Source organism: Pestalotiopsis fici (genome assembly GCF_000516985.1).
Source record: "Pestalotiopsis fici W106-1 unplaced genomic scaffold PFICI_Scf_3, whole genome shotgun sequence".
NCBI classification, from domain to species: Eukaryota; Fungi; Ascomycota; class Sordariomycetes; order Amphisphaeriales; family Sporocadaceae; genus Pestalotiopsis; species Pestalotiopsis fici.
In genome coordinates this window covers 4,453,756-4,474,931 of record NW_006917093.1, presented here as the reverse complement: position 1 = coordinate 4,474,931, position 21,176 = coordinate 4,453,756, and the positions used below count along the sequence as shown (strand labels likewise).

Here is a 21,176-nt window from a genome sequence, read left to right as displayed (position 1 = left end):
CTCCCTACCTCGACATGGGATTCATTAGAGACAAACGTATTTTGGTGGTGGGCTCCGGTGTATTACCACCTTGGATTATTTGAGGCTCCCCGCGGCGGAGCACATGCTATCAATTACCACCTCAAATTGTGCGGCTCCGGGCGTCTATGCGGGTTCCGGGCCTTTGCGGCTTCTAAAGATGGACAATGGCCCAGCTCTCGACCCAGCTTTTGTTTTCTCCATCGCGGGGGAACGACATTGACAACGACAACGTTGCACCGGTCGGTTCTCTCCGGACAGAAGGACCCTCTGCCCAGAAGGCCCAGAAGGCTTGGTGAGCTTGTGCACTGGAGCTCTTTTGAGGGGAAGGGAAATTCAATGCGGTGCACCCACTGCACCCACTGTACCCTACTTGCTTCGTACATACACTGGGAACTGACTACGACATACGTACATGTGTGCTATATTACCAACTACTACTTAAAAGTGCTACCCACTCCCCCATTCTCTTGGGAAAGTCTTGGCCAAACACCAACTCCATCGCTCCTTGGCGCTTCGTCAGTTTTCCCACCTTTTTGGGTATCTACACGCGCTCTCAATGGCCCGCCATTCCTCCCTGGCCCTCGTTGGTGCTCCTTGGCAAGACTAATCAAATGGCTAATGGTACGATTGGGGACCCAAAAGACAAGAGACACATAACTGAAAAGAGGAATGCGGGGACCCCGCCACTTGGCCTTCTTGGCCGCGACACGAGCCCGTGGGGTTTTGGTTCAGTTGGTGGATGCGATCCCTTATTCTTACTGCTGCCAAGTTCCAAACTGCCAACTGCTTGCTGGGAAAACGCGTGAGCTCAGTGAATCCATGTTACCGACTGCTGACCCTAGTGCCCACTAATGATTCCCACCTGCTGTGCTGCATATCAGCCATGCCATGCCCATTCCGTGCATATATGCACGCGCGTATCTGGAAACAATAGGTAGGTCATACTAAGCAGGCCTGGTAGGGTCAGTCGAGTTGTTGGTAATTATGGAGCAGTATTTGCGGGGCGGCTTATGAATGTCTGACTTTGGAACGCCCATCTACCGTATCTGGGGGAAACGGGGTGAAGTGAAAGTGGGCGACAATGTGATCACGAACATTCGAGAGGAGGAGCAGGGATACCTGGTGAATGAGTCGATCGCCCAATCCCAAATCTTTTTTTTTCTCTCCTCATTCGTCTGCGTTGCCGGCCGTCGATCTAGCTAGCCCCCGTAGACGATAATGACTTTTACATCTGTTTCTCTCGGGAGACAGACTGCCGAACTCAGTCGGGCCCTTTCAGCTCCTGTCAGATGAATGACAAAAAGCCCTCCCTCTGCCCCCTCTTGTAAAAGTATATCTAGCCCATCTCCCGTCTAGACTCTGGAGGACCTGTTGCGAAGTCAGTTCCCATCCCGGTCCATTTCTGTATTACTATCAATTCAAGATTGTATACGTGAGACGGGCGCAAAGATGGCTGGAGGGGTTAAAAAACCCGTCAACATCTTCAAATTGAAGAATTTGAACGAACCAAAGGGCGTCTTCAACTGGCGCCTGTGGTTTGCCGTCATCTCCTTTGCCCTGTTGGGTGCCGCTCGTGGCGTCGACGAGGGTTTGATCTCGGGTGCCTTCAACTCGAAAGATTTCCAGAACAGCATCAACTATTCTTCCTATTCCGACTCGGAAAAGACCAACATCAAGGCCAATGTCTCTGCCATGGTTCAGATTGGTTCGGTTGGCGGTGCCCTCTTGTAAGCAAGCTTCCTTATCCTTGTCGCCACAAAGCACAACTCACTCCTCTCCGTCACATCGGCTTACACTCGTCTCGTGACCAGCGCTTTCTTGATTTGTGATCGCATTGGCCGTATCTGGGCCACCAGAGAACTCTGCCTTGTCTGGATTGTCGGAATTGCAATCTTCCTCGGCAACAATGGAAACCTCGGCGCTGTATACGCTGGCCGGTTCATTGCTGGTTTGGGTGTCGGCCAGACCCCTGTGGTTGGTCCAGTCTACATTGCCGAGATTGCTCCAGCATCCGTTCGTGGACTTTGCACCTGCATCTTTACCGGATTCGTCTATCTCGGTATCGTGCTGGCTTATTTTGCAAACTACGGCGCTCAGATTAACCTGGGCGATGTAAGCCATATCCGATGGATGGCGCCGACGTCCCTACACATCATCTTTGCGGGATTGATCTTGATCCTCACCCTCTTCCAGTATGAGTCGCCTCGCTACCTCATCAAGCGCGGTAAGCTGGATCGCGCCATCGAGGTCATGTCCCGGCTGCGTAACCTCCCCAAGGAGGACCCCTATGTGGTCAGTGAAATCAATGGCATCGTCAGGGCGCACGAGGATGAACTGGAAGCCACCAAGGGAGCTGGCTGGTTCGGCATTCTCAAGGAGATGTTCATCCCCAGCACGCTGTACCGCCTCTACCTCAGTTCCATGGTCCAGTTTCTCAGCCAGTGGTCCGGTGCCGGCTCCATTACCTTGTATGCCCCCGACTTGTTCAAGCTTCTCGGTATTACCGGACAGAACGAGTCTCTCCTGGTTACTGCCGTGTTCGGTATTGTCAAGCTTGTTGCTGCCATCATTTGCGCCCTCTTCCTCGTTGATGTTATTGGCAGGAAGCGAGCGCTTCTCATTGGTATCACCTTCCAAGCCATAGCCATGGTCTACATTGCCGGCTTCCTGACTGCAGTTCCCGAGCTCGGCGTCGTTGACGATTATGTCTTACCGGCGGCCGAAAAGGGTGCCAGTCGCGGTGCTGTTGCCATGATTTACATCTCGGGTATGGGTTGGGCTCTTGGCTGGAATAGTGTAAGTCGTGTTGTTCCCATGCTTTTGAATGCTTGTAGTGAAGGATCAAGATGCTGACATTTGTTTTCGCAATTAGATGCAATACCTTCTCACGGCTGAATTGTTCCCTCTGCGGATCCGAGCCGCTGCTACATCCTTTACCATGATGCTTCACTTTGTCAATCAATATGGCAATTCGCGTGCAGTAAGTTGACCTTGGCCCCTGCTTCGATGCAACTTTGTATCATTTTCGTTCGGACCTGCGTAAGAAAGAAAGCTAAAATAGCAACCCTGCAGGTACCCAATATGCTGATCCCTAGTGGCGAAGGAGGTATCAGCCCCAAAGGCACCTTCTGGTTCTTTGCCGCGGTCACCATCCTGGGTGGATTCTGGGTGTGGTTCTCTGTCCCTGAGACCTCTGGTCGGTCGCTGGAGAGCATGAACAGGCTGTTTGACCTGCCTTGGTACAAGATCGGTCTGCATGGTAACGAGGATGCGGAACGTCAAGATGCCGTCGTAAACGAGAAGGAACGGGAGTTTGGACCAGCCGAGCAGGTTGAGCATGCCTAGACATAGTCGTGCAGGTTCTGAATGCATGTCCCTAAAAGACACGTTATGATAAATACCCAAATGTATAGCTAGATCACACCAGCCTGCTTTGTGTGGGTATGAAAGACTTATTCCATGTCAGCGACTTTTCCGCAAACTCAAGTATATGGTGCTTGCGACATTGTTTTGCGAATGTAGTAGCAATAGTCTTGCTGTGTTCTCAGCCAACCAAAGCTGAGAGATACGTCGAGTGTTGTTCACAATACTTACATATGCCTCGGCGCGTCCCTTCTATCCACCTGGGCCCTGACTTTGGTTTGACCGCCATTGCCAGGTCTCTTACGCCCAGTTCAATGCCAAGTATCCAAATTCAGTCTGCTTCTGAGACTTATACAAACAATTGTTACTGTACGTTATTAAGACCCCTAGCCAGGAGCCGCTTGCCCCCTTGTTGCTTAGCTGCATCGAAAAGATGCAGAAGCTTTGTAGCAAGCATCTATTTGAAGTGTCCCGTCTACGGCAGTCACAGGGTCACAAGGACTGTACAGGAAACTTTCTCAAGTACCATTCAAAGGGGCGGCGGCGTCGGCGACAAGGAGTTCCAGCAGAGTCGGAAGAGCCTCGGAAAACTCGCTCAGATTTAAGAAAGCACAAGAAAAAGATGAAAGTGCATCGGAACACTGGCTCGAATTCAATAAAGTACATCGAAAAGGCATTTAAATCGTCAAACTTAGGAAATTTGTGGCAATTCAACGACGACGAAGAAGACTTTCAGAATTTGTCCGATGTTTCTTCCGACCTATCTTTCGACTCTACCATAGACAGCGATTATCTAGGATCGCGTCGTTTTCGCCTGTTCAGGTCACAGTCTCCCCCGAATAGTCCTTTACATTCTACGTCTCCTTCATTGAGATCTAGATCACCTTTAAATAAAAGACGGGAGGCGGGAAAAGAGAACGGTTGAGTTGGCAATGGCGACTGATGGTGGCAGAGCTGAAAGAACTGGGGGCCATCTTGTAGATACGGTTGATAACTTATGAAAGAATTAATTTCCATACTTTCAAGTGGAACTTCTTTCTGAATAGACCATGTGCAACCGAGTCATTTCAATCTTTTCTTCTTCTTCATCTTTGCTTTTGGCAAGAGTCTTGAAATGTTGAGTTGAGCTCAAAGGTGGTTGTTTCCATTTCTGACCTGGTTAATACCCACTACAAAAAGGATTCCGTGCTTGCTTTCAAGCACAAGCATAGGTAACCAGACAGATTCACTAGAAAGTTCCTAAATTACAAACCTTCGCCTCGCATATTGAGCACAGCTTCGAATCGTTTCCAAAATGAAGACTTCTTTTCAGCACTTCATCTCTGCTTCCACAATCGTTACCTTTATTCACGCCAAACCTTTCATCAGCTTACGCGACTCGCACACACCGTGGACAGAGGCAACATGCGATCAAGCATGGCTCCGTCCTTCTCCTACGAGCGTTGAGCTCTGGGCCACCTGTCCCAACGACGGCCACGCCCAACCCTTCCCAACTTGCTCAGGCTTGGATCTCAACGCGTACGTGGAATCTCCCCATGCGCCCGTGCTGGCCTGGGCCAAGATACATGTGCTAACGGTCTTTTCTCCCGTCAGCTGTTTTGTCAACAATTTTGGCACAATTACGGCGCGTATCAACGGCTCGGCGTTCGAGACGTGCTCAGGCTGTATATTTCCCCAGGACGACTTTGTTCCAAACAACACAATGATGTCTTGCAATTGTAAGGGCCACGGGGGACATATCCAGGCGACCACAGTCGCGCTTGGTACGTTCTTGTTGAGAAATTCCCTTGGAGTTGTTATTCCTGGCATGGCACGGTTTCTAGAGGGCTAATGCTTGATGCTAGATGATGCCATCTGGGTCGATCAGAATGGCTACCTACGGTGCTTCGAGACCCAGGGCTACTATACTGGCTGTGACGATCCCTCCCATACTCCGCCGGACTTCCTATCGGCTGGAATCTGACGATATACCCGGAGACATGACTGTTGGTTCGAACTTGCTGGACAAGGAGATGGATAGAAATTCTGTGCCTGCTGTGCAATGGAAAAGGCTTGACTGTATTGAAAAACCATCGAATTAAGAGCAGTCAGTCCTGTAGAGGCGCGTATTCGCATATAGAATGGGGAGCAGAAGGACGGTTAAGAATCCGGGATGCTACGAGTCATTGGTCGCGTTTCCTGGGCCTAGACACTGCATTTCAAGCCCCGTCCCAGGTAATGAATATGTTCTAAACTTCTTCAAGATCCTTGAACTTGCTACTGTTGACACGAATATATCATGACCACAACCATCTTCCATGTATATGGCCAAGTACTGTCGCGAAATGCACCCAATCCTCTTTTGAGTCATCCATATTATTGCACACGGATCGATAATCCTTAGAGTGTTATTCAATTTTGAAGAGATTCTCATTCTTTCTCATGATCTACTGCTTTGTATTTCTTCGGCTTCTGCCCCTTTCAGTTCTACCCAGGACGGCCTCAAGGGCAGTTTTCAGACCTTGCTCATCGTACCTCAGTACGCCATCGACGCGACGACCATATACTCTAATACAATCGACTCCCAAGCTTGCAAGTGCATCCTTTTGTACGACTGGCGTGCCCTCGCCCTCCATGTGCACGAGATGGGTGACGTAGCGCCGCACCTCATTGTGCCGACCAAACCCGTCAAACTCGCCCTGGCTCTCGGCGGCCGCGCGCGCAATGGCCTTGACAAAGTCCACCGCAGTAAAGGGGCTGGCGCTCGGCCCCGTCTCGCGATCATTACTCGAATTGAGAATCAGGATCTTGTGCCGCACGCCGGCGTGCGCGATGGCGTGGCCGACGCCGCGCAGGATCAGACTCGGCACAATCGACGTGTACAGGGACCCGATGCTGTAAATGACGGCATTGGCGTGCGCGAGGGCCTCGACTACGCGCGGGTTGGCGCGCGGGCGGATCTCGTGGCCGTAGGGGTTAATGTACCAGACACGATCTATGCGGCTGGGCAGGTCGTCGTCCTCGTTTGATTTGGAAAACTCTATGTACTGCTTGCGCAGCGTGGGGAGGCTGCCCGGCAGATTAGCGTCCTCGATCAGATCGTGCGCGTCCGTGTCCTCGGCCGACGATGACACGCCCGTAGAGTCGGCAGCGTTTCTTGTTGCTGTCCCCGTCCCGTTGACGTCGGGGAGTGATGTGGGTTCGCTGGGGTGCGAGATGGCATTTTGTCCGGTAATGACGGTGCCGTCTGCAAGCCCGGCAGAGATGTGATGGGAAAAGTTGCTATTAATGGCAGGGAGGACGGAGGTGGAAGGGGGTATGGAACAGATTTGGGAAAGCAGATATATGGACGACTCGAGAGAGCCAGTGAATATGCGTGCGCTGGTTTTTTTTTTCAGTTGATTAGTTCCAACTCATTCTCACAATGCTTGGGGATGGTTTACCCAGTCAAAAACATATTGCCCACTGCAGCCCTTCCAAAATGGAACGTTGAGCTCGGCCGGGCTCTTTTTACAATCTCCATGTTGACCATGTTGAAGATGCTTCTAATGAGCTCGCGCTTGTCGCTTGAGATTTGTGCCCACAGAGGGTGCCTGCCCTCTACAATGTCCAACCACTCTGACCGGGCGGCCTCTGGCTCCGAGGACAAACGATAATTGAACAGCGCCTTGGTCGCTGCAACATCACCATTCGAGTCCGGCTTGGGGATCAGCCGAACAAGACGAGATCGGACATCACCGATTCCTTGATTTCACGTGTCAGCTCATACTCAGTACCTCCTCACATTTGGCATGTCCACCTACCAGGTCCACCAAATACACGAATAAGCTCGGACGAGCTTCCGCCATTGTCGCTAATGGGAATTATATAGCTCAGCGAGCATCCTCTGCTTTCGCGCAGGTCGTTCAATACATCGACGAGGCTGTTGGTGGCGGTTCCACCGCCAAAGACGACGATACCTTTTGGGCGTGGGGCATCCATGGCCAATTTGTGAAATGTCCAAGTTAAATCAAATTGCAAAACCGTCAATCAGGCAGACAAAATGCTGCATTAAAAGCAAATCAACCCGCAATAATGGGCAGTGGTCTGAGCAATATTGAGAATTGGGAATTGTTCACTGAAATAAAGGGGGCGCCTCCTACCACATGGTCTAAATTCTAGTCGTTGAACGGAGGGGCAACTGTCCTTTACTTTATACGTTTACCGCCAGTCCGTGAATGCATACTAGAATCAAAACTTGTCCACTCAATCTGTATACGAAGACTAATTTCATCTCATTTGTAATGCTTCCTATAATTCTCAAAACTCGCAACGTGTTCTCGATTAATAAATAGCCTTAGGCTATGAGTCAGATACGGCGCCGGTTGCTTGCGTCACCCGAAGTTGAGCCGAGCGGAAACTCTCTGCGGAAGTTGGATCTCAATAGCAAGCTTGGTTCTGCTGGATACCACAAGTCTTGTGATTCAAACCTTTCTAGTACATAGATTCAACAATGCAATAAACTCATCGCCTGGTGGTGGTACTTATTGGTAGTAAATACGGCTTCCACAAAGCTCGTTGATCAAACGATTGATTTCTACGCCCATTGGAATACATCTACGACTCTAAGACGTCGTAAACGACCCAATGTGACATCGGACCTTGGTCCATTCCCGAGAGGGGTTTTTATGACTATTGATACATGTTCATTGGAGCTGGCGATCGTTGATCCCTCTATGCTCTTTCTAGTCGTCTATGCAATTCAGCACCTTGATGTTTACACTCAGCGGAGAGCGGCAGCAGGTTGCGGCTGCTGTTGACGTCCCTGACTCCATTCCTGAATCTTGCGTCGTCTCTCCTCGATCTTCTTCTCAAACTCCTCAACCTTGGCGAGACGTGCCTTTTCATCTTCGGCGGCCTTCGCATCCATCTCAATGGCCTTGCGCGCCTTCTCGCGCTCGTCCTGGTCCTTTCTGCGAATGGCAATGTCTCGTGGGTGGAAATCGCTAAAGAGCATCTTCAAAACGACCTCAATCGAGTAACATCCAACAAAGTCGAGGACCATGACCATTGTCAAGGTGGTACTGAATTCGTTGGAAAAGTCCACAAGCATCATCTTTTCGTTCAACTCGGGAATGAACTTGGTTGAGCAAGAAAATGCAATTGCAGTGACACCAATGATGCCCCAGAACATGCCCTTATTCTCCGAAATGGACTCACGGAAAGGACGACCTTGGTAGTTGACGGCAAAAGTAGAAATTTGCTGGATGAGTTGCAAAAGGTATACGGCAGTGTTGAGAAGCGAGGGGCTAAACTCTGCTTCGAGATCGACATCACGCTCGCCGCGTCTGAAGTAGTTAGTGACAGGTCCATTAAAAACCAGTGGAGCTAGACTTACGGATCGAGCTGCTCACAATATCGGGCAATGTAGATGAGCGTAACGATATGGACGGCAAATTGGCCGAGGATGGAACCAATGATGTAGAAGTTGAAGATGTTGGGTTGCGGGCGCTCCTTCGACAAGCCTTCGACAGTACGGGCACGAGAGATGGACAGGAAGCACACAGACATCAGCATACCACTAATGGTGTACTGGCCATCGCCAAACTTGATACCCTCAAGGTAAAGCACAGACAAACTGTATGCACTGATCAAGCAGTTCAATGCGAGAATCTTGTACATCTGAATCGTAGCAACCAAAGTGCAACGACCCTGTCGGATAATGTTGGGCACGGCAATGACGTTGCGGAGCTTGCTCGTAAAGGGTGCTGCAACAGAAGCATCACCAAGCTTCAGAGTAGGAGGCTCATCGTCCATCTCCATATCCATCATACCGCTAGTCAACTTGTCGGCAAAGCCAGCGGCCTTTTGAGCGGCGGCTTGTTGTTTAGCCTGACGGGGATCGTTGTTGATAATCTGCTGAGCTGCGGGTGTTGTAACAGTCTCTGTCATGTCAATACCATGCAGTTTGATATATTCCTCTGGTGTGATCTTCTTCTTCTGGGCTTCGCGTTCAATTGCCTTTTGAAGATGAGGATTAGATGGACCGGCGGGATACAGGTGCGCAATCATGGCAGGAACGGGTGGTGCGGGTTGGTTGAAGCGCTTCATGAGATCCACTTGCTTCTGGTACATTTCCTTCATCTTGGTGTTTCTGCCGTGCTCGGCAATCCGAGTGAGGTCGTCTTGTGTACCGTTGAGAAGAGCAATGCCGATGTGGGCCTGCTTCAGTGCACCTACATCATTGGTGCCATCACCGGCCATCAAAGTGTAGTAGCCAAGGTCTCGCATGCCAATGAGAATATCTTCCTTCTGCTTTGGAGAAACTCGAGCGTAGACCCAGGTGTAGCGGAGGAGAGATCGGAAAGCCGCATGGTTGTCCTTGTCCTTCAATTTGGTCAGAGCGTAGCCAGTGACACAAATATCTTTTGTCTTGAGAATTTCCGGATCAATGGCTGCTGAAGGATCGACATCGATACTGACTCTGTCGTCCACGCTCTTCCAGACAAGTTGCTCTCCGCCCTCGTTATGCTCGGGAGCATCCAGAATCAGGACATCTCTGTCAACAATCTCAACCTCACGAGCGACATGTACGGCAGTCAAGGGGTTATCTCCAGTAATCATGACCACACGGTGGCTGCTCTCGTTGAGCATCTGGACCGCTTGCTTGGCATCTTCCTTAAGAGGACACTGAAGCACCAAAAATCCGGCAAAAGTGAGGTCGGCCTCCACCAGCTCACGCTTCAGGTCATTGATCTTGCCAGATCCAAGCTCGTTATCAACTGTCAGCTGCTTGTAAGCCAGGGCGAGGACACGAGAGCCACGGCGAGTAAAGTACTTGTAGGTCTCCTCGTAGTCCTTGGGTACGACAGTGAGCATGCGCATAATAGTCTCGGGAGCACCCTTGACACCAACGAATGTGCCTTTCATCTTGTGGCCAGTCTTGGAATCCATGGCGTTGATAGTGGCCACAGAGCTTTGGCGTTTCAGAGCAGATGAGAATTGGAATCGGCGCTTGACCTGGACGGACCCAGCAACACCACCTGCAGCAGCAGCAGCCGGCTTGGCAGTCAACACATCATTCCTTCCGAGCACCCAACCAAGCGAGGTCAGTGTAGCTTTTTCCATGGGATCACCAACAATGTCGCCCTCGTCGAGCTTCACCAGAGCGTGCGCAGTGGCGAGAACGAGTGTAGTCTCCATACCGGCATCTTTGACTAGGGTCATGTGGCTGTGGGCTCCATCAGACTCTACAGGAGTATCTGTGCCAGTGTGACCCAGGCCAAGACCAGCGATACCTTCCACAACCAAGTCCTCGCCGGTGAGCGTGCCAGTCTTGTCAAAACAGGCGACATCGACTCGGCCAGCAAAAGGAATACGGAAAGGCTCGGTACAGAAGATGGCCAACTTGGCCAGGGCAGCAAGACTAGTGTTGACGGCCAAACTCAATTCCATGGGCAGCTCGGGAGGGACAACGCTGGTAACGATCAAGACACAATCCAGCAGAAGCTTGGACCGTTTGCGATCCTTGCGAACACCCTCGTCCCAGACATACCATGATGCGGCAATTGCGAAAATGAGCAGGAACAGAATGAAGAAGAGGGCTTCGGCGTTGTTGGCAGAGACTCGCTCGGTAGAGTAGATCATTGTGCGCACGAGACTGCCTTGGGAGGTCTCGAAACCGGTCTTCATGACGATAGCCATGGCTCCATTGTCGGGTGGTGTGGGTACTCCCGAAGCAAGCTTGGGCTTTTCTTCGTCTGGATTTCCATGAGTGACCTGTAGAACCTTGGTTCCGCCCCATAGGAAAGCATTCTTATCGAGTCCCTCGGGCTCGAGGTGAGCATCGGCGGGACGCAGTTGAACCGAGTCCTTGAGCAATGGTGTACTCTCGCCAGAGAGCATGGCCTCGTTGACGATTGCCGTTCCTTCAACCAACAACATATCGCAAGCGACACCGCTGTCCTCCTTGGTGCGGCTCACAGACACGAGATCACCGGGTAGCAGTTTGTCGCTCTGAACTTCAGTCCACTTTCCCGCTCGATAAACCCACATGTTGTATGGCTTGATGCTCATGCCTCGGAACTCGTTGAGCGTGCGCTGGCGTTGCCAAACAACAGTCGACTCGAAGGCGACCAGCATGAACAGGGTGAAGAGCGAGTAGTACCAGTATTCATCCAGCATCCACAAGCCGACACAGAAAATCTGGAACACGAAGAATGGGGCCACGGCATGCTCCTTGAAGAGCTCCGTGAATGTTGGTACCGGAACGTCGAAGGTGTTGGTTCCATAGTATTGCTCAAGACGTGTCACTTCTGCTTGGCTGGGTATGCCCTTGGACTTCTGGAACTCGTCGAGCTTCGGCTTTGGTTCGGCATCGATGGCATATGCGAGAGGGCTGAAGGTCTTGGTAGCAGGGTCGAAGAGGAAGCGGCGCTTCTGGAAGAGAAAGGAAATGTTAGTCTTTCCTGCGACGTTTTCACGCTCAAGCTTGCAGATCTCTGGAGTGCCAGCGTTTGCCACAGGAATGACTTTGATGAGTTCGGCATCCTCGATGCTCTTGGCCTTGCTTGCAGTGAAGGAGGCTTTCAAATTGACACTCCAGTGCGTGCTGAGCCAGACAAGGGATTGCGCCGTGATGATTGTGCCGCACCAGACAAAAGTCCACTCCTGTGCGCCAATGTGCTTCTCGTAGAGATCGGCGTCGAGGTAGTAGCGGGCGAAAATTGGCCAAATGATGGCGAAAGGCCAGATGTACAAATGACGAAAGGTGGGCAAGGAAATCAAGAGCTCAGAGCTCTTGATCTGATCGTTGTTCACCAATGCCATTGCGATTGCCTGATGGTCATCGCAGTTGGGAGTTGGGAGGAGATGACAGATGTGAATTTGGTGATTATCGTGTCGGATAGCTCGAGGGTCTAGCTAGGGGACTAGGCTAGGGGAGGAGATATTGACCCGCCTAGGTTAGGTACCTACTTAGCCTACGTACGCCCGGGACTCTAGCTGATCCGGACTAATGTTGGACCGCCCAATGACGGCTTGCGGGGGGGCCTCAGCTGTTTGGCTAGATGCCTACAAGGGACCAACAAGAAAAAGACAAATTCAACAAGGATAGTTGACAGGAGAAAAAAGAAAAGAAGAAATACTGCTGCAGTCACAATGCAAGAGTCAAATAGTTCTTGCCAAAAGACTTGGGGATGTCAAAGTACTGCAACAAATGTCTTGGCCAATGTGCATACTGCATGGAGATAAGACATTGGCAACAACCAGACTCTTTTGAACACTATTCCAAAGCGCACCGTTGTAGATTTGTCACCCTATGATATCACTACGACGATACATCGTATGCAATCTTTTATTCTTTCTATTACTTTTAACAGAGGAACTTAGGAAGCTGAACTTTCAATCTGATTACCGATGTGATGGCAGCGACGAGTTCCTGGTTGGAAGAAAAGACAATTGCAATTGGTCTTGCCGTAAATCATGTGTAATCTCATTTCATTAGTCATTACATATAGGTACAACGCAAAGCAGATTCCCACCATGTATTCCATCCCCGTCCCCATCCACGCCATTACCTGCAGTCCAAACATTCGTTTATCTTTGATGGCAGGCACTATCTTCTATTGCCCATCAATCATCATGTCATAGTGTTACTTGTATTGTCTTTGCAACAGAGGGAACGCCAGCGCTCGAGAGAGCAAAGAGGTAGTAGTATCCAGGCAAAAGGACACCGGGATCCTGTTCCAGAGTGAAGCTGTACTGTGTGCCACTTTGAACAGTCGTCGAAATTGGTAGTCTACGTTGGTCAGAATTGATAGAATGAGTGACACTGCCAATGCGCATCAATGCAAACTTGACACCCGCGGTAGAGGAGCTCATGGTCGCGCTCAGACTGCCGCCGACCTTGACTGCAGTCGCCGAAACAGAGCTTATGACGGGCCGTGTGGCCAGGGTATTGTCAGAGTTGAAGAGATACGGCGGCGAGAATATCTGGGCATCGGCGTGGTCCACCGCCTTGTTACAGGCGGCGTCTGACGAACCCGGAGCACCAACGTAGCAAAGTCCGCCACCTCCGCTGAGGACAGTCCCATCGGGGAGGAGAAGTGACACGCTATGATCTGGAGGGGTCCAAAGTTAGCATGATGGACATGAAGGATGCTTCCAAGATATTCTGTCCTTTTAGCGCCCAGAGAACTTAACGTTCGGAGCAGTTGTGCTACTCAAGGAAACCTGACGAAAAAGTGATAATACTAGTGTTTACTCACAATTTCGCGCCACGGCGGCTTTAGCTAGTGTTTTCCAGGTCTTTGTGTAAGGGTTGAAGAGCTCGGCAGCGGTGGCCCCGTCTGTGTCGGTGAAGACATGAGCCGTCTTCTGGCCTCCAGTCACAATGATGTTTCCATCGGGCAACACAACACCATTACCGAAGGCCCGCGCATCTGGTACTACTTGTCAGCTCCTTGATCCTTTCAAAAATGCAAGAAAGGGTCTTGTCGATTCGTGATATGCCTTTTCCCCAATTTCTTTTTCTGTTTCTGTTTCCAGGTGCGAAAGAATTTACTTACAAGCCATGTCTGCCACTCGCTCGACGGTAGCATTGACATACGGGGAAGTGATCGTGGTGATGTGAGCCGATGTCCATCCCGCGCTATTGTCATAGTCGGACGCGCCGCCGGCTGAAAAGATCTTGCCCACATCGTACATGACATTGATTGCGCACATGGCATCGTCAGTATCGCGGGTAGCTGCGAGCACCACGGACCCATTACCGGCGGTATCGAACCAGTGCTGCGTTCTGGAGGGACCAGCCTGGAAGACCGAGCCATTCTTCCATCCATAGAGCCAAGCGTGATTGTCCTCTCTCCAGATACCTGTTGAAATCATGTGTCAATCACGTGTTATATATTGTTGTCTCAGATACTCACCTTCATGGTCGTCCGTGAGGATTGGTTCAGGCACGGCACCGGTTAGGAGAGTCCAGGTGTTGGCCGTAGGGTCGTAGACCTCTCCATCCTTGCCTAGATGACGTTAGAATCGATTTGATTTCTCGAGGCATGATTCGGGTCAAGCCAATCATGGCAAATTTCAACATACCGCCATAACCACCAGAATATGAGCCGCCCACAGTGAAGATCTTGCCATTCGACAAGGTAGTTGAAGATTGGCTACGGCCCGAGTCAGTGAATGTTTCTTCTATAGTATTGCTATGTTCCTTACTAGCCGCGTGCAACCTACAAGGTCAAAATGTTAGCTTGTATTCCTTTTCTTTGCTTTCATTTGTAGACAACTTTGGTACTGGGTCAAGTTTCCAGAGACAAGACTTCAGTGTTCATGAAACCAATACTTGTAATCACTCACATTCATATCTGGTCCACGCGTGAATGCATTGGTCTTGGGGTCATAAATGCTCGTCTTCTCTGCATCTGAACCACCAGTGATCACAAGGCGGCCGTCTTGAAGCTGGCTCATTCCTGGACAAAACATGTCATGGTTTGTGTTTGATACTTGACGCTGCGAGATGGCTCCCGTCTTCCAGTTGTAGTCGGCGAATTGCGTGTAGCCTCCTGCGCCACCAAAGGTTGTCGCGCCCCAAGACGAAAAGACCAGCAGCCTAGTGGTATCAGGCGCCTCGGGAACGATATAGGCAGCCACGGGGATGATGGGAAAGCGAATCAAATCTGTCCACTGGCCAGTCGTTGCGGGCGTCGATGCAACAGCCTTGTTGATCACATCGTACTTTTTGTTATATACCCACTGACTATGTTAGTGATCCTGTATACATTCTGTTGTTCCTCTGAGACTTGGACATTTGCAGTCGCCAGCACGAAGATAAGGATGGGATATCAATGAACGCTTACAGTCAATAATCCGGTAGAGTCCTTCAAGTGGCAATATTTCCCAGTTTTGTCGTACACAGCTTGAGTGCAGCCACTGGTTGTGTCACAAAGCTTTGCACATGCCTCGCGACTTGCAATGCTTGCGACAATTGACGCGCTCGTACCCTGGAGATCAGTATCAGGACAAATAGAGAAGGTCCCCGTCGTTCCAGTATAGGTGGTATCTTTATGGCATGTTAGATTTGACGCTTCAATATTCGCCGGATGATGCGCCTATGGCACGTACTTGTGAAAGGACACCGCGCAATGATGGTGCCTTCAGCAAAGGTGTTATTTATATATATCACATTGAATTGTGTATTCGAGACCCAGGTCAAGGTTGCCGTGGTGTCTTTGATATGGCACTTCTTGTTTGTCGTGTCATAGACTGCTTTCGTGCATGTGGTATTTGCGCTGCACTGTCCTTGAGTAAGCTAAACAGTTCCAATTTCTCCCAATCGAAAAAGGCGATATGAACTTACAATCTGAGCACACGCTGAAGAAGTAGTGACACTACTGGTGATCAATGAGCTTGTTCCTTGTAGATCAGTCCCGGAGCAGGTTGCGTATCTAGCACCATCGGCATCTGTGTAATACGATAGTGTACTAGGGCAATCTGTCAAGGCTTTGACAACGACGAGGTTTAATCCCAAGGCAATTGCCTTGAGGATCCCCGAGGCATGCATTATTGTAAATTCCGCAAGTCTCACACTACGAAGTAATTGAGTGGAAGGACGAAGCAAGAAGAGAAACCCTGACGTGACAAGACACAATACATCTCGGCCATGATGATTTGACCGCACTCTTTATAGAAACACAGCCGCCTGTGTAATCATGTCATCGTGTCAACACAAGGACAAGTCGTATGGAGTGAATTTCCTGTTGTCGCCAATGCCTTGGTCCGGAGCCACAGCTCTAAGCGAGCATCTCATCCGTCAACCGAGCCAACGCCTATATCGTGTGGCTTGTCATCATGAGCAGATTTCAACATGCTGCCAAGACCTATATTCATCCTACACCTGCATAGACAGCTCACTCACCGCTGGGGCGCAATACGAGCAACCTTGTCAATTGCATCTTCAGCTGCTTCTAGCCGAGCGAGATGTCTCTTGGTATCTGGCTGACGTGAACAGTATATTAGACATGTGATCAATGAGCTTCGGAGCATCGCAGGTGCAAATCGAAATGCATTTAGTTCTGTAAGCTGACGAGCCGTGATCTTGTTCCGTGACTAAGCTGGGATTTGTACAAACTGAGTACCTGAATCCGGAGAGACTCGCGTTCCTGCCAAGGCAGAGCCGAATTGGGACGCGCGCCGATATTTGGCCATATTTTTTCTTGCCCAGGTGAGCACGCGATGAGGTTGCATGAGCGCCCCGAGGCCTTGGAAAGACGACCGAGTTCGGCTTGTCCTCCTGGTAGCCAATCGGTCTAGTCACCGACGATTCTGCAATCAGACCTTGAATTAGATCTCGGATTCCATGCTGGCTGCATAGCAGCCGACCAGGTCACCAGATACGGAAGGTGATGGACTATCGCTTATCTTCCCTGATTTCATTGACAGAGAGCCTCAAAATAGGGTTTTGTTGTGCAGATATGCAAAAAAGACAATGGAAATTTGATACTTGCCATTAAAATAATGCGAGCATCGCGATCCACGTGGATATCGATGGAAAATGAAGGCCAATTCAAGATTACCATTGGCACGTACATGGGGCTCTAGACACCTGCACCGGTAAGTGGGAGGCGCACATAGTGTTGACGGTCCACAGAAACGCCCCGCGCCCGCCCCCACGCACGCCACCTCCGAGGCAGCCGGTCGCTAAGAATTACAACCTACAGGTCTAGGCTCTAGAGTAACATGGCAGTTCAATATATGCATTATACTCTATAGTTTTCCAGGTGTACGGCTATATTTCTTGGCGTAGCGTTATTAACTAATTATACGGCTATATTTAAGTAAAATCGGGCCTAATCGTTTTGCTTTTTGCGGTTTTAAATTTTTTTTACGCTTTTAAAGCAGTTTTAAATTTAAATGCATTAAATAAAATAATGCTTTCCGCTATTATTTATTAATCCGTATTAAATTTATATTTTTCGGTATTAATTTAATACTTTTATAGCGCTGTAAAAGCGTATTTTTTTAACCTATTTTTACGCTATTTTTAGTCCTAAAGCGTAATTTTTTTAGCCGTAAAACGTGCCGTTTATTATATTTAGTTTATATTTATTAATAAGTGTATTTTTACGGTAATTTTTAGTAATTATTCGTAAAGCTATATTATTTTACGATTTAAATTTAATTTAAATAAAATTAAAATTTATTTTTAGGCGAATTAGGAAGGCTTTTATTTATTTTTTTAGTTTTCGTATTTTTTTTTTATAAACCTTTTTCCTTTTTTTTTTATATTTTTTTGCGCTATACGTTCCCTACCTACCTTATTTTTTTTTTTACGATAACGATGCTTATCCTTTTTGCTTATATACTATTATTAAAATATGCTTTTTGCCGATTTCCTTAAATCGGTGCTAACGTTTAATTTATAATTATAAAATTTAAATTATACGTTTAAGCCCTAAAATATACGTAAAAAAAGGCTATTTATGCTTATTATTATTTTTTTATATATATAAAATAAAATTAAAAATTTTAAATTACCTTTTAGCGTTATTTTTTATATTTTATTTTACCGTAAAAAAGTCGCTTAAAAGCCGTGCCTAAAAAAAATTATTTTTTTTTATTTAGGTATAAATTTAGTTTACGGGCGATATAAAATTAAAAAAAACGTTTAAAGCTTCCCGGTATTTATTTTTAAGCGAATTTTATAATATTTTATATATTATACGAATCCGAATAAAGCCTATTAGCCGGATATTAAGGCGAAAAATAATTAAAAACGTTTTTTATTACGGGTTATATAAAAGCTATATTTTTAAGCGTAAAATCTTAAAAAATATTATTAAATAATAAATATATACGAAATTATATAAATATATTTTAATAGCTATTATTATTTAAAATATTTTTTTTTTAATAAACTTTTTTTAAACGATATAACGGTTTTTCGGGCGGTTATTTTATAAATTAAGTTTATTATACTTATTATTAATTTAACGGGGAATAAATCGGCTATTAAATTATTTATATACCTTTTATTTAACGTATTTTTAACTAAAAATAAAACGGCTATAATCAAGGCTAAACGGAATAAATAATTTTAATCCGATATTAATAAATATATTCGAATATAAAATATAATTATAAATTTTAAAAACGATAACGCTAATTAAATTAAAGTTAATAATATTAAATTTATTTTATTAACGGTATACGAGCTCGAAAAGCTATTTTTTATAAAAAAAGCAAAAAATAAAGCTTAATTTTTTTCGGGCCCGGATAAAACCGGGTCGGGCCGCCTGCGTAATATTTAAAAAAATATTAAAGCTAAAATAAATAAAATAAAAAAAATATAATTTTAACGTAAAACGGCAGGTTTTAAACGAGGTTAAGCGTTATATTACGCAATAATCCGCTACGGATCGCGCTTTTACGGGTTCGGCGTTAATAAAGGTAATTACGCCGTTATATAAGTAAATAAAATTTGCTAAAAATAAATTAATATTAACGCCTAAAACCGCGCTTTTAAATTTTCGTATAACCCGTAAGCGTACGGCCGCGAAAGCGAAAGACGATAATAGCGATAATTCGGAAGCTTTTATATTTATTAATAGCCTAAAACGCTTTAAAAAATTAGCGAAATAATTTATTTTTTTCGATTTAGCGAAAATATATAAACGAATAAACTAAATTTAGGTTTTTTTTATTAATCGACGTTTTGCTATTTTTATTTATATTTAGCGTTTATTTTTATTTATATTAATATATTATACGATTAATATTATATTTTATTTATATTAATTACCGGTTTATATACCGATAAAATTATATATTCTAAGGTATGATTAGTGGATCATAAACTTAAGCACAGGGAAGCGTTCATATGATTCGTAGAATCAGGCCGTGGAGGGTAGTTATAGGGCTATATAACTAATTTATTAAAGCTTAAAAAAAAAATAACTAACTACAAAGGAATAACTACCTTTTATACCTATAAAATCAACTAATAAAAATATTCTGGAATATATTACTAATAAACTAGATTTATAATTAAATTAATTAGTAATAAGGTTAATTTATAATCGAAGAAACCATCGAAATTTATAGATTTTTATAGTGTGGGTTACCTTGTAACCCTGGGACTATTATGGCCAGGTGCATTAGCCACATTTAGTGGGGCTTGATCCAGTGGAACGTTCCACTGGATTCCAGTGGGTTCCAGTAGCTATAATGGCCACAATAGTCAATTATAATGACTTGTTAACTATATAGCATTGTGAATAGTGGCTATAAATGGTGCTGTATTAACTATAAGTCAGTATAGGGTAAGTTTTATTGATTTCCTATATATCGTTATTTAACGATATTTCGATAGGTTTTATAGCTATTATAACGATATAATATGCGTTATAAAGCTAATTTTATATATTATACGATGTTATATTAATATCCGTGTAATATTCCCTTTGTTAAATAGTATCGGTTAAGTTTAATAATTTAATAAATTTCTGAAATTTATTTTTGGGAAGTGGCTTTGTAAGGCCGTTTGTTGGTATATCGTTGGTTAAAATATATTCGATTCGAATATTTTTATTTTTAATTTTTTGCCGTATATAAAAATACCGTATAGTAGTATATTTAGTACGTTGGTGATATTTGTTATAAACATGCACCCTCGCATACGGCAGATAAAGGATATTAGCGCTTAAAAAAACAATATGCGGGGCTTAGGACCGAAGTCCGCAATATTCCAGACAAAGACCAGGCCAGCACCTTTGCCAGCTATTAACGGCTATTAACAGGTTTACTACTAGATTAGTAATCCAAAGGTAAAACTCATAATAGGATTAGTAAGCCAGACGTAAGTATTACTACCACGATGGTGACCCAGGAATATCAGTAAGGGAATAAATGGATATATATTATAGAAGGATTTCCTATATAGATAATTATTACCTTAGTAATCAATCTAAGCATCTATTTTACCTATAGGTGAAGCATTTAATACGCTTTAACGACTATATTTGTAATATTAGTTTAAGATCATCCTTATTATTTTTTGCTTAGCTTAGTATCTTGTCTAACGTTCCCTATTAGCATAAACCCCAATACCCCTTATACTCAGGTTTATTCTAAAAACCCGTAGTATAGTCGTTATAATATTCCGGATTATATGCTAAATTTATGGCTTCCGTATTATTTTTTTTAATTAATACGGTATTTGTATTAATTCCGATTTCCGTAAGGAGATTTTTTAGCTATATTGCTTTACGGGTAGCCTGCTTTAATCCGTTAAATTCGGCTTTGGTGGTTAATAAAGAAATCGTAGATTGTTGTTTCGATTTTTAATTTATTGGCCCGTTATTTAAAGCAAATAAATAACCGGACGTTGATTTACGGGTTTCGTAATTACTAGTAAAATCGGCATCGGAATAACCTATTAATCCGGGTTTTATTTTTCCGTTAAAGGTAATTCCAAGGTGGTAATAGGATTTTAAATAATTAAATATCCTTTTTACCCTTTTTATTATGGTTTTCGATAGGTTTTATATATATTTGGCTAAATATATTATAGGGTAAGCTAGGTTAAGCCTGGTTTGGATTATAGCGTATATTAATTTATTTAATAAATGCTAATATAAGTGGATAAATTCCTTTAAAGCCGGTTTTTTGTTGCTTTTTTTTGCCGTATATAATAATTTTAGGAATCTAAGGCTAAGTGGTATATTAGCCGGTTTTATATCGGAAAATCCGTTGATTTCTAGTAATTTTTTAAAGTAAGTTGCTTGGTTTATACGAATTGTTTTATTTTTTCGATTTTTTTTAATTTGTATACC

The 21,176-nt window shown here is 45.8% G+C and overlaps 4 protein-coding genes across 4 annotated transcripts; 1 reads left to right on the top strand and 3 right to left on the bottom strand.

Moving 5' to 3' along the window:
* Window positions 1-1,470: 1,470 nt before the first annotated feature.
* On the top strand, window positions 1,471-3,366 carry PFICI_05499 (uncharacterized protein; the record flags this gene model as incomplete). Its single annotated transcript, XM_007834080.1, has 4 exons — window positions 1,471-1,748; window positions 1,833-2,817; window positions 2,894-3,001; window positions 3,094-3,366. The coding sequence occupies 4 exons, from the start codon at window positions 1,471-1,473 to the stop codon at window positions 3,364-3,366; spliced, it is 1,644 nt and encodes a 547-aa protein (XP_007832271.1).
* A 2,444-nt stretch (window positions 3,367-5,810) lies between these two features.
* PFICI_05498 (uncharacterized protein) lies at window positions 5,811-7,344 on the bottom strand (the record flags this gene model as incomplete). Its single annotated transcript, XM_007834079.1, has 3 exons — window positions 5,811-6,744; window positions 6,807-7,107; window positions 7,167-7,344. The coding sequence occupies 3 exons, from the start codon at window positions 7,342-7,344 to the stop codon at window positions 5,811-5,813; spliced, it is 1,413 nt and encodes a 470-aa protein (XP_007832270.1).
* Window positions 7,345-8,125: 781 nt separating this feature from the next.
* PFICI_05497 (uncharacterized protein) lies at window positions 8,126-12,171 on the bottom strand (the record flags this gene model as incomplete). The annotated part of the gene is made up of 2 exons (XM_007834078.1): window positions 8,126-8,690; window positions 8,741-12,171. The coding sequence occupies 2 exons, from the start codon at window positions 12,169-12,171 to the stop codon at window positions 8,126-8,128; spliced, it is 3,996 nt and encodes a 1,331-aa protein (XP_007832269.1).
* An 816-nt stretch (window positions 12,172-12,987) lies between these two features.
* On the bottom strand, window positions 12,988-15,907 carry PFICI_05496 (uncharacterized protein; the record flags this gene model as incomplete). The annotated part of the gene is made up of 9 exons (XM_007834077.1): window positions 12,988-13,463; window positions 13,611-13,784; window positions 13,911-14,216; window positions 14,271-14,363; window positions 14,440-14,510; window positions 14,690-15,099; window positions 15,198-15,406; window positions 15,469-15,640; window positions 15,704-15,907. 9 exons carry the CDS (start codon window positions 15,905-15,907, stop codon window positions 12,988-12,990), a joined length of 2,115 nt encoding a protein of 704 aa, XP_007832268.1.
* Between the last annotated feature and the right edge of the window lie 5,269 nt (window positions 15,908-21,176).